The 12,425-nt window shown below is 40.5% G+C and overlaps 1 protein-coding gene across 1 annotated transcript in view; it reads right to left on the reverse strand.

Annotated features, from left to right (window-relative positions):
* Window positions 1–3,764: 3,764 nt before the first annotated feature.
* The window catches only part of ubr4 (ubiquitin protein ligase E3 component n-recognin 4), a 55,762-nt gene continuing 47,101 nt past the window's right edge, over window positions 3,765–12,425 (reverse strand). Inside the window, exons 83-104 of the mRNA XM_022741867.1 lie at window positions 11,959–12,100; window positions 11,651–11,732; window positions 11,271–11,444; window positions 10,817–10,938; window positions 10,503–10,700; window positions 10,257–10,337; window positions 10,019–10,106; window positions 9,649–9,776; window positions 9,436–9,543; window positions 9,020–9,136; window positions 8,709–8,899; window positions 8,339–8,512; window positions 8,128–8,227; window positions 7,697–7,915; window positions 7,464–7,577; window positions 7,210–7,352; window positions 6,962–7,087; window positions 6,677–6,871; window positions 6,315–6,539; window positions 5,896–5,986; window positions 5,387–5,549; window positions 3,765–5,202 (exon numbers count right to left, since the gene is read on the reverse strand). Of these exons, the coding sequence (XP_022597588.1) occupies window positions 5,138–5,202; window positions 5,387–5,549; window positions 5,896–5,986; window positions 6,315–6,539; window positions 6,677–6,871; window positions 6,962–7,087; window positions 7,210–7,352; window positions 7,464–7,577; window positions 7,697–7,915; window positions 8,128–8,227; window positions 8,339–8,512; window positions 8,709–8,899; window positions 9,020–9,136; window positions 9,436–9,543; window positions 9,649–9,776; window positions 10,019–10,106; window positions 10,257–10,337; window positions 10,503–10,700; window positions 10,817–10,938; window positions 11,271–11,444; window positions 11,651–11,732; window positions 11,959–12,100 (3,046 nt within the window). The 3' untranslated portion in view covers window positions 3,765–5,137. The remainder of the gene's footprint in view (window positions 5,203–5,386; window positions 5,550–5,895; window positions 5,987–6,314; window positions 6,540–6,676; window positions 6,872–6,961; window positions 7,088–7,209; window positions 7,353–7,463; window positions 7,578–7,696; window positions 7,916–8,127; window positions 8,228–8,338; window positions 8,513–8,708; window positions 8,900–9,019; window positions 9,137–9,435; window positions 9,544–9,648; window positions 9,777–10,018; window positions 10,107–10,256; window positions 10,338–10,502; window positions 10,701–10,816; window positions 10,939–11,270; window positions 11,445–11,650; window positions 11,733–11,958; window positions 12,101–12,425) is intronic.

Below are 12,425 nucleotides of genomic sequence, written 5' to 3' on the forward strand. Positions count from 1 at the left end.
TTAACTTAAAGCGTATTCCTTTGTATAAAGGGGAAATGTTTATGCCAATGCATACTTTATTTTGTAAATGTTTATGACATTGTAACTTTTGTTATTTTTAATTGTTAAGTATAAAATATCTAGCTGAAAGCCATGAGTGACATGTGCAATATGTGCTTTCACATGCAAGTTGAAATTAAACTGTTATTGGTGTTTTCTAAATGTTTTGACCAGTCACTTTACAATGCAAACTTTAATGTTGTCAGTTGGATTGTTTATGTCAGGTTTTGTATATTATTCATTTACCACATGACACATCTGAGTGTGTTAATGAATGTCGCACTCTAGTGGCCTTTACACAGCAATACCTCCAGATATGATCCACACAGTAATAGCCTTTTCTCCCAGCACTCATGATCCCAACAGGTTTAAGTTTCTATTAAAACTGGAGAAAAATACCACCGCAGACTAAATATGAGTTTCACAACTGAAAGAATGCTCACAAACCTAAATTTACACTGGAAGAATTATTGGTTGCTGTAAACCTGTCCTTTAAAATAAGCACTTTGATAGGGAGGTTGAAACAGGAAAGTAGGGAGGTTGCCGTCAGCCGGGGTTCAGACGACCTTCAGAGGCCTGTACTACGAAGCAAGCTCAACATATCCAGGATAACTTTTAGTTATCTGGGTTAACTGAACCTAACATTGACCATCCTGATAACCTGTACTACGAGTTCACGTGAAAGAGGCAGGGTTGTTAATTATAAACAACATCATCAAAACCATGAATGAAGTTCTTTATATGATATGAAAGACACGCTGATACTTGCCGGTAAGTTCAGTGATAGCAACGTCCAAAAGTGATGTTCAACAAGGTGAAATGTAAACATGATCACGTGACTGGAATAAAAACGATTATTTCCATGTCTAAATATAATTTCTATCAAAGTCAAATTTAAGATATATTGTAAATAGTGCATGAATTATCATGTTTGAGTATTTTCGCTCTTCAGTCTGATGATGAACTGTTATGAACATGTGAAGCAGATGAAAGTTAAAGTTAATGTCAGACTGTTTCTGCTGCAGAGAGGAGAGAAAGAAAAAAGGAGAGAAGTAGCTGATGTCTGATGAGTCAGTCTGACTGAAATGTTTATTTATAATGATGGAAATAATTAACAAAGTGTGGATCATTGTTCTTATCATCAGAAGTTTAGTTTTTATTTCTATTTATTTGGTCACGGAGTCCTCATGTTATTCTGAGCAGTGATGAAGAAGAGAGTAAAAGCTTCATCAGTGTCAGGAATCCTGTCGGATTAAAGAATATTTGTTCAATTAAAATGAAGCTATAATAGTAACTAGAAAATTCCAGGGAAATTTTGAGTGCCACGGGGGCTACTGTCGGGATGAGTGCATGATTTATTTCCAGTGTTCAAAAGTCACCCTGATCATATTCTGGTTTTGAGAAATGTCTTGATATAAAAGACTCTGATATAAAACAATGTCACATCCCTCCATCATGTATTATGTGGGAAATATCTCATATTCTATGTTGTTTTTTTTAATAAAACAAGAGGCAACATGTCTTCAAACTGGCATTTAAAGGGTTAAAATCCTGAAAACTAATAAACATTTGGTAGGTTTGAGCAGAACTGAAGTGGTTTAAGAGATGTATGCAAAACAAAGCAGAAAAAAATATTGATATATGATGATTTTATAGCATTTTCTTTGTGTGTCCTTTTTTGGACGCGAGGAACCCCAGAGGGTACAAAATGTGTTACCAGTGTATAATAGACCTGTAACAGTAACTGACATTAGATTTTAAAAATATGTCAAAAAAGACACTTTCTTGCAGAAATCCATACCTTCAGCTGTAACACAGCCAAAATGATCAGCAAATCAAAAAAGAAAAGTGAAGAAAATGTCCAAAAAAGGACAGAGGGACCCCTGAGGGTTAATAAATCCCATGAACCGCTATTTAAATTACCACTATTATGTTTTTTTCGGTGCTAAATTTAACATTACTGGGGAGGAGAGCAACGCGACTAGAAGTGACAGCGAGAGAGGGCTAGTAGCTTCTCCTCTCCTCTGTCTCAGCGGAGACCGTCACAACTTCATTCACTCATTTAACAAAACAAAAAGAAAAGCAACAAAGGAAGCAGTAAATGGACTTACATATTTAAGACCTAACTAAATGTAATTTAAGACCTAACATGCGGCTAATGTAAAGCTAGCGGAGCTTGGAGAGTTGGTTATCTGGTTGCTAGGCACGCACACACGCACACAGGTCAGGAGCTGCCGTTGCCATGGCAATGTGAAAATCTGCCCAGAATTTGGCTTCTACATGGCTTAAAACAATTGCAAATTATGAGAAAACCGTTACTTCTTTTCAAAAACCGAAAACACCGTGACAGACACTGAAGCCAGAAGTTTCTTACAGTCTCTATTTTATTCAGATATTCCTTAAAATGAGTGAGTAAGCTCAGTGCGAAGACAGAGTGAGATTCTTTTGAAAAAAAAAAGACGATTACATTAGGTGTCGATGAGAGTGAGACAGGTATTGCTGCCGGACTCGGCACCCCCGTTTAAATTTTGTGCAGACCCTGCCTGTCAAAGTTACATTTTATGAATCCCAACAACTATGTCTACATTTTCAGAAAGAATTATTTGTCTCCTTTTTACGGTTTGGCCTTGAGCTCGAGTTAAAAATAAAAATAAAGGTTATTTTTTACTGCTTCACGCACTCTAGCCAACTGACGCTGTCACTCTAACTTTGAAGAAAAAGGGATTTCCACTCCTCCTTTGAGTGCTCATAGTTTAAAAAGTTTACATGTTATGTAAAAACAGTTCCTGTGTTTTGGAGAGAGCAGAAGTTTTACTCCGTTTTATAGTTTAAATCACATTTCTACGTGCAGGTATGAGAGAGCTGGGTGACTCAGAAAAAAGGTGAAATTTTGTGGGTTTTTAAAGAAGCTTCCAATGCATTCCTAATGCATTATTTATTCCCAGTATTTTGGGAATAACTTTGGGAAAAATTGGAATTTTAACACCAAAAGTCATAGCACCTCTTTCGGGATCAAGACGCACGTTTTGATGTATATATTACCGGGTTTTCTCAAAGCTGCGGGACGAGTTATGTGCCAAAATTTGGCGGAAATAAGTCATGTACTCATTCCGGCAGTAGCCCCCGTGGCACTCAAAATTTCCCTGGAATTTTCTAGTTCCTACTACTATCTACTGATCTTTATTATTGATCACTTTATTGTAAACTCTTTTGTCCCTGTCAGGATCCTGTAGGAATGATGACTCAGTTTTTCCAGGTATCTGATTGGTCAGTAGTTTGGCTGTTGACCAGTTTTGATCTGATCCTCTAAATTAATCTGCGCCAGAGCAGGTTAGGAGTTCAGCATCAGTTACCATGGTGATTTACCGTGAGCCGTAGGCTGAAAACCCAGAGTTAAACCTGATGTTACCTGGATAACCTCAAATCCTGCTTCGTAGTACAGGCCTCAGAATGTAACGTCTGATTGTTTACACTGGACTTTGCCCCTGTACTCTTCTAAAATAGATATGACCCGTTTTAAAGTCCTTCAAGACTAAAGAAACATGACTTCAGTAATCTGATCTGGTGTGAATGTAAAAACTACACTGTGTTTTTAATATGTTTCTATTCTATTCACCTTCAATAGCCCATTAGAAAACAAATAAGCTGCTTTAATGGACACAGAAGGTGATCCACAGTTTGAGTGGAGACAGCAGCAGGAACAGAGGAGGTCACCCTGGAGCAGATTTGGAATTATTACGGCTTTATTAATCATAAGCTAAATTCAGAAAGCAGACATTCAGCAACAGTTGAACATTGTAGCAGCGGGAATAGGTGAATTAACAATAAACTGGGTGAACTCCACACCATGCATTCAACTCTTGAGTACAAGGACACCTTTTTCACTAAGTTGAAGAGTCACTGAAGATAAAACTCAGCTGCACTTTGCTTTCCAGAAGTCTGTTGTGGGAACTGACACAAGAATGTAGCCAGTGATAAAACCAAAACTAACGAGCACAGAGAGGCCTGAGAAATGAATAAACTGAACACACAAAACAATTAGTCAAAGAAAAGAAGTGTTTAAGGATATAATGTCGGTCTGTTTTATTATTAATTTAGACAGGTCTGATATTTCATTGCAACAGATGGAATCTTTCACAAGTCCAAAGTTCACTTTGTCAACAAGGCATAGCTTTATGGAAAAAAAATAAAACAAACTTATTTGTTTTTTTCCTCATTTTGCTTCAGAGGTTGATAAAAGAAACTTACACATACACACTAAATCAAAAAACCCTTTTCTGTCCATCACTCAAATTCCAGTTACAACCTACATGAAGACCAAACAGCAAAAGCCCAGAAGAAAGGACAGGTTACCTGGCAACCATGCGACACTGACACCTTCTGCCATTTTAAAAGCCCTGACCAAAAACAAACTGAAACCAAACAAACAAGAAATGAAAACAAGATAAAATCAAATGCCATTCGTAACACGTGGTGGGTCAAATCCCAAAACCTTTTTAGTTACCTTAACATTGCACCCCAGGATTAGAATGGGGGGGGGGGGGGTTGAAAAGCAAAAATGTCCACCTTATAACAGAATTTACATGAGTTATTCCCATCAATCAGACTTTTTTTTTTTTTTTTTCTTCTTTTTTTAAATATGAAAACCAAATACTCTCAGCCCATCATTCTGTGGTGAACTGTGATGTGAATCTTCAGATCTGTTGGTGGTAGCTGTCCTGAAGCACAATGAGTCCCAGATGTCTTGTCTCACGCTTGGCCAGAAACTAAACACTGAAGCGAAATGAATCAGAGGGGCAACACGTGAAATTCTGTTTGAGTGTGTCCCCCCCACCCTTTAACAGCGTTGTGTTTTTGTGTTAAACGTTACAGAGATGTTGCCAAATGTGGATGATCTTTTTTAGACTACACATTGATTCTGTTTAAAGTTGTTACGTCATATGGGGGAGGGAGGTGAGCAGGAAGCATGGTGTATACTTTGTGTATGTACTCTGCATGTGTATCAATGTGTAAAAAGACATTTCTTTCAGTTGATAGGTGTCCCCATGTTATTTGCAGGGCTGTTGTGTGTTGGAGAGGTGTGGACTGAGGTTGGCTTTCACGGCAAAGAGTTCAACAAATCCTGCAGGAAGAGGTCTGGGTCTGCGATTTCAGAGAGAAGACCTGGAAAAGAAACAACATTAAGTCAAAACAAGAATGTGAAGTTCAGTGTTGACCAGTCACAAAGGAAAAACAAGAGCTGCAACAGTGACGGGTCGTTTTCCAAGATGAATTCAGATTTCGAGTTGAATCTTCGAAATGTGATGACTGGGCAGTCAAAGTGAATCAGGCGTATATGTATACTAACCTACAACATCAAAGAACTCTGACAAGGACTCGGCAGGCATGAGCTCATCCTGGAAGGCCCTGAGCACGCGCTCTGAGGCCTCATAGATGGGCATGTCGTTGTGACGGACATATTCTGCCAGCGAGAAGGACCAGCCCCCCTCAGTGTTGCTGGTGGGTACTTTCTGTACGGCCAAACAGCAGACAAGAGAAACGTTTTAGTCTCAGTATTACATCATGTAGTAAGATCCAAGAAACAACACAATGTGACTGTCAAAGAAAAGAGGCCTCAAACCTTTGATTACATTCACAGGGTTTTTTTTGTTGCCTCAAAATTCAACTGGTTCTTTTCTTTTTTCTTTTTTTTTTGAATCATCATTTAAAAGTGCAAAAAACTGTTTCTTTTTGTTGTGCATCAAGCCCTGACTCATTTTCAAACTCACTAAAGTCAGATTAAACATGTCTGTATAACTTAACACACACAGCAGAATATCATTGGTGCACAATAGTTTTGATGTGCAACACATTTACCCTGAACATGTCATAGACGAGATCCACCAGGCCCCAGAAGAGAAGAGGAGAGCGATACACTGCATATTCCTTTGGTGCTTTGTCTGTAAGTCTGAAAATAAAACAGAGGAGAAGGATGGTTTATGAGATTAGCTATATTTTTAAATATGATATGAATCTGTAAAATAGTAGCACAATTTAGTAAGTTCAGATCTACTTTAAGTAAAGATTGGTAGATTAGAAACTCTTCCATGTAGGTGTAAGGTGTGTTCATTCAGAATAAGTGGTCAAACACTTGTCGTCTTTGGTGGCCTCACTTAAACCCCACCCAACAAAATCATAATTTCATGTTGCCCCATTGAAGGGATTTAATGTTAGACAAAGTTGCAGTTTTAACTGTAACACTTGTAAAACAGAAGAACAGAAAAGTGAAATCTTACTTGTTGGTGCAAACGCCCGAGACCTTGCGGGCATGTGCGGTGACCAGGAGTCTACGTAGGAAGTATATACGTGAACTCCTCCAGCGTTCAGGCGGCATGATGTGCATGGCCAAGATGGTGAAATAGTGCGGTCCTTCAACCTCATATGAGCTCTCCATCCATTTCTCACACGGCTGCTCCTGGAAACTCTGCAGGTTCTTCTCCTCCCGAGACGTAGCCCTTGTACTGCAGAGACAGTTTGAACAGGAGAGTGAGACAAGGACAGGAAATATGTTCCACCTGAATGTTGTGTGTCTTCTTTACACTTCATCACTGTCCCAGCAGCTGAGCACTGGCACTGATCGAATGTCTGATGTACATACGTGTTGAGGACGTAGAGCACAGTGTGGATGATGTAGGGGATGAGGTGGATGTTGCTCTCTCGGCCTCCTCCTCCCGTGTCCACGCTGAACGACTGTTCGGTGGCGAAGCGGAGGAACAGCAGTTTGGTGTCGTGGATGTTTAGTTGGTAGGTGGGCTCCCGCTGGCCTGTGCACTCCTGCAGATATGTGTTGTGTCTGCACCAGAGAGAGATCCAGAGGGGGATCATTCACTGTCTTATGATGTGAAATTTCTGCAACTGTGTGGGTGCTGATGTTTGATTTTACCTTGCTAAGCATGTAGCAAAGGCTGATTCTGGGACATGTGGTCCCCACACAGGAAGCAGCCCATTGCACTTGGTGTTGGCATTCTGGAGAGCAGCACTCTCCCACTCCTCTCGCCCCCGGGCCAGCCTGCCCCCGGAGGAAAGGAAAAACACAGAGCTCACATTACACTAAATTCAATGTGACTTTATAGTAGGAAGTTTCTTGATTGCTCTAAACATCAGCAGGTACATAATGGTGTGTGTTGCTACCTGACAGCTGCCAGATGGCAGTCATAGTGGACTATGTTAAAGTGCGACACAGTGCTGTAGCCCTGCTGCTTGCGAGGCTTGTTTTCAAAGTCCTCCAAGGCCACACGCTTTGTGAAAGTGTAGATACCCAGGACTTTGGTTGGCTATAAGAGACAGACGGAAATGTTCATTCAAAACACCACAAGTCACTTCAATACACAAGAAGAAATCCTCTGTACTGAGGGTTGTCTGTGATGTAATCCTGTGTGTTGTACCTGGAACTTGTAACCTTCTCTACAGATACAGCAGGTCAAGCCCGGCTCCTCTATCAACTCCTCCATTTGCTTCAACAGTGAGGTCTTAGTCACCACCTGACCCTTCTCATTGGTCTGAAAGGCAAAAGCAGGAGTGAAAATGAACCCTGGGCCGTGTTAACGACGGGATGAAACAATGCGACAGGCAGAGTCACAAATAGGAGTATTTAAACAAAGGAAGAGGATGAGCATACCGTCATGCCCAGTGTTCCCAGGGCCTTCTGCCTCATGGCCATAGCCATTCGCTTCTTCTCAGCTCTGGTCTCCCTGCGCGCTGCTTCAATCTTCAGGTTGACGTCACTGTGCTCCCTCAGGGCCTCCAGAAGGTTCTCTGCCAGAGTGCCGATGCCTTCGTCACTGGATACCTGCTCCAGCTTGTGCAAGTTGGTTATTGAGTCTGTGCCTATCAGCACCTGGACAGAAGATAAGAAGTCATCCAGTCATGTTGGGTGGGGAGGGTCATTTCTACATAAAAGAATTGTTGATGCTGAGTTTGCAAGCTGGGCCAAATATTTTAATGGTTGATAGTTGCACTATTCCTCCATGTACTGGAAACTGTCCTGAGTTATACATCTTCCTCTGTTGGGTATCAGGCAGCTCCGACAGAGTTTTTAGTATTTAGTACCTGTGTGGGGGGGTGCTGGGTCGCCAAACCACGAAGCAATCTGAGAATAAAGGGTAGAGCTGGTCTGGAGAGGAACTTCTTCCAGACATCTGCATCCAGACTAATGAGAGCATTCAGAACATGGAGACAATGGTTGAAACAAAGAAGCATAGAAATATTTGTATAAATATTCATTGTATCAAAAGTTTTCACTGACTACTTTGACACCTACTTTTTGGCATTTGGGATATGTTTCTTCATGTAGTCCAGTGCACTCTGTGTGATTCCCTTTTGGAGAATAAGATCTTTCAGCTGATGGCCGTTGCTGTTATTTTTGATACCAGCAGCAATTTTACAGAAGCAATCCAAAAACACTTTGTCATCTGCACTGTGCTCCTCGTCATACCTTCGGAAACAGAGGAGGTGGTAAGGTTTCACACACTTCGATACCCAAACACAGCACTGTAAAATGGTCAGCCTGATTTGCTTGATAATGTAATAATAGCAGACAGTGTTTCTATACATTCAAAGACCTAAACACTGTACATTTTGAAAACTTTGAACACGTGATTAGGTGTAAGTGAAAGCTAAGTGATGCCCACTTGTCAAAGCTGCAACATGGTTTGAAGCGTTCCACCAAGATCCTCATCTTCTCCAGTTCACCAAAGGATAAGTATGGGATGATGCGCAGCAGACCCTGCAGCACACTGGGGTTGGAGCGCACAAACGGGGTGTTGATCTGGTCCAACAACATGATCAGCTGATCTTTGTCTCCTGTCAGCAGCAGGTTACCCTTCGAAAGACAAACCAGCTCCCATTTTAATCAAACAATAACAAGAATCTCAGGTTTTGGTGTCAAATCTTCCTACATTACGTCTTTACTCAGAGGGTCGAATGTGCTTTACATTCTTACCTTGTCCTCTGAAATCTCTGCATTGGCTTCATCAAGAATGATCTCCATGATGCTCAGAACTTGTTCCGCTATAGAGGCTCCACCACTGTCTTTACTCTCCTGCTCTGCCACTAAAGCCTGGAGTAGGTGACAATTAAAACATCAAATAACTGATAAATTCCATTATAACAGCATGGTTGAGACTGCACTGCAATTTGAATTCCTCCCCAGTAATCAGACGACACAAGACAATGTTACACGGCCCCTGCATTCATCTGGTGTCGGAAGGATCTGATAAAGTTTCTGAGGTTCTGACTGGGAACATTCATGTGATTTCCCCCATTCCTTCTTAAAGCACATGAAAACACAGAAGTTGGAAGAATGACTCGGAACGATCTGAGGACCACGTGAATGCAGCAAGTCACTGCAAGACTCACCAGGTTCAGAGTTCCCAGCATGACGTTGAGTGTGTTCATTTCTGGTTTGACCAGCTGCTGCCTGTTGATCTTCACCTTCACACAGTAACTGAACAACTTCAGTAAAACCTGTGAGTGAGACAGAGACGCACCAGTCAACTCTAAAGTTGAGAAGTTCAGAGAATAACCATAACCGCCTATTGTTAAGAAAAAGTTTTTTTAAAGTTGGCTTACAGTGAGCAGATGTCTTCCTTGTTTGAAATCTTTGATTCCAGACAGCCGGTTGAGCATACACTCCAGCCCGCCACACTGTGCCATGACTCCTGCCATCTTGTACACCTCCTCATCATCCTCCTCCTCATCTGTAAAAAAGAGAAGACATTACTTTTCAACAGAGATGAGATATTACATATTCATCTTTTTATCTCTTCCAGGAACATACTGATTACAGGTAAATGTGATGGCAAAGAAAGTGTTTTATTACATAATACATTATTACATGAATACATAAGATATTCAGGACAATTACAATCATATTGTAACACATGTTAAACTATGCTTGAATCAGAATTGTGAACATACAGTTATTAATAGTAAATCAAACCTGTGGTTGAGTCCAGTGACTCTATGAACTCCTCAGTGGCATCTCCCAGCAGACCTCTCATTCGATAGATGATTCTCATTGGCTCACCCTTCAAAGAAAGTCAGCAAGCTCTGTGACTTATTACACATACTATTTGGAGTAGTAGTAGAAGTAATCTTTTGATGACAATCTAATTACATGATTCTAAATGTTATTCAAAGCATCAGGCATTTACTGACAAACTCACTAGGACTCTCACCTCATTTGTCGGGCACCACACCTTCTTGTAGACCTCAGCCACTGACAGATCCAAGCTGATGATTTTGTTGTTGACCAGAAGCTAAGAGGAACAAAGTGGCATCAAATCAATTTCTCGTTGAATGTCAGCTTTTAGAATTACATGAGAAAGGGAGAGGTTGAGCATAAAATAAGAAACTGTACAAAGGGGAGGAAAATAAAAATGAACATCAACACACAAAGTGGCTAAAGTAGAGAGTCCCTTTACCTCCATGCCACTGTCGTCTTCAAGAAGCGCCACCAGGTCACAGTCCTGGCAGATTTTGTTCTTGATGTCCCTCATCAGAGGGCCGATGCCAGGCTCGTTGCTGCTGTAGGGGTTTCCTGGCATGCGGCCCTGCAGGAAGTCTTCCTGCTGAGGATCCTTTTCCAGGGTCACAAAGAACTCTGTCACCTCGTTCTCCTCCTAGACGCAGAGGACGAAACAAAAGCTCCAGATGAAGACAAATTCACACTGAATTTAGAGCATTTCAGGCATGTAGGACTTTTTAAATGTAATACATCAGTGTAACGGCAACTCACAGGATAGATAATGCTGCACAGTCTCTCAAAAATGAACACAGGTGTCCTGTAATCATCCAGGTTGTACCGTTTTGCAGTCTCTATGCACACTGCCATGAAGGCTTTGGTTTCAGACTCAGTACCTATGACGAAAACAAAAAGATTTTCAAACTTGATGTTTTAAACAAATATACAAGGACTTCTGCTGAGTTGCTTCATTTCACAAAATTTTTTGTGGGTTATTCCTTCACTAAAAAGCAGAAACAGCTTTATAATTCATACTTTATGTATTATTACTACTGAGTAATGGAAACAGTAAAAGAAAGACTTGAATGATTTAAAGAAATGAAATCTGTTCATAATGGTGACTGGAGTGTTCTTTAATGTTAACAAGTGTGAAAACAACACTTGCTATGAACAATAAAATTTGTGACATGGTTAAATTTCATGTGTGTTGAGGTGAGTTAGTGAAGACCTGTCGTCATGTCCTCGAGCATCTCCAGCAGCATGTCCTGAGTCTCATCGATGAGTTTGGTACGCTGCACCACCAGCTTCCTCAGACACAGATAACCGTTGAGCACTGTGCCGACCAACCTACTTTTGAAATGCCGCTTAATGGACTCCACCTCCACAAAAGAAGAGAGCAATCCTGCAGTGGCACCAAACACACACAAATCACTTCATCAAATGAAATTCAAAAATGAATCAGTGTAATATTATTAATATTCAAGTTTGCTCTGCAGTCCACTTGTGAGAAAAAATCTTCAGTATCATTTGCTCTATAATGGTGTTTAAAGTCTCCCATTAACCCAACACTCCTTTGTCAGATAAACAGTGAGACAGAAACTAACATACCAGTCAAGCTCTTGAGGGCATAGCCTTGCTGCAAGTCTGTGCTCAGTGTAGCCTCCTCCAGAGCCAGCAGGTTGGCTATTTCCTAAAGGAAAAGGACATTGTTTTGTTGTCATACTAAAATATCTCTGACATATTTGCTATCAGTATAGATACCAGGCATTTTAAATCAATAAAACATATAAAAAGCACACTGTTGTTTTCTGGAAGATCTAATTCTCATGTAACCTCCCTGCATCTATCAAAACATGTTGGTTTTAATTTAAGGAAATTAGTGGCACATACAGATATTCTGTACTTGTGAGCATTACCTTGGTGATCAGGTTACCAATGTAGGGCAAGACTCCACGAGCAGCCAGGTAAACCTTCCAGTGTGTTGGCTTGATCAGCTTCTGGTACAGACCCAGATACTCCACTGCACACTCTCCAGCCACACTCAGCTCATCAAGATAACTGACAGACACACAGGAAAAGGGTAAGTTTTAGATTTTAAGTCTAAGACAGGTTTACATCTGAGCTTTAAGTGCTCCTTGGTATTAATTACATTTTTTTTTGTCATGGTTATTTTAAGATTTCATATTTCTGCTTGAGATATTTGCATTGGACAATCAGCTTCATGACAATTTCTTTCACATTTTTCTGTTATTTTGAAATACATGTAACATAGTGGTATATTCACCATCATATACATTTCATCTTTTTGCACTGAGAAAATCTTACTGTAGTCTAATAACAGTTTATTTACATTCCTAATATCACATGATGTGGTAATGGATTT

The sequence above is a fragment of the Seriola dumerili genome, unplaced genomic scaffold (genome assembly GCF_002260705.1).
Source record: "Seriola dumerili isolate Sdu_G_001 unplaced genomic scaffold, Sdu_1.0 BDQW01000056.1, whole genome shotgun sequence".
In the NCBI taxonomy this organism is placed as follows: domain Eukaryota; kingdom Metazoa; phylum Chordata; class Actinopteri; order Carangiformes; family Carangidae; genus Seriola; species Seriola dumerili.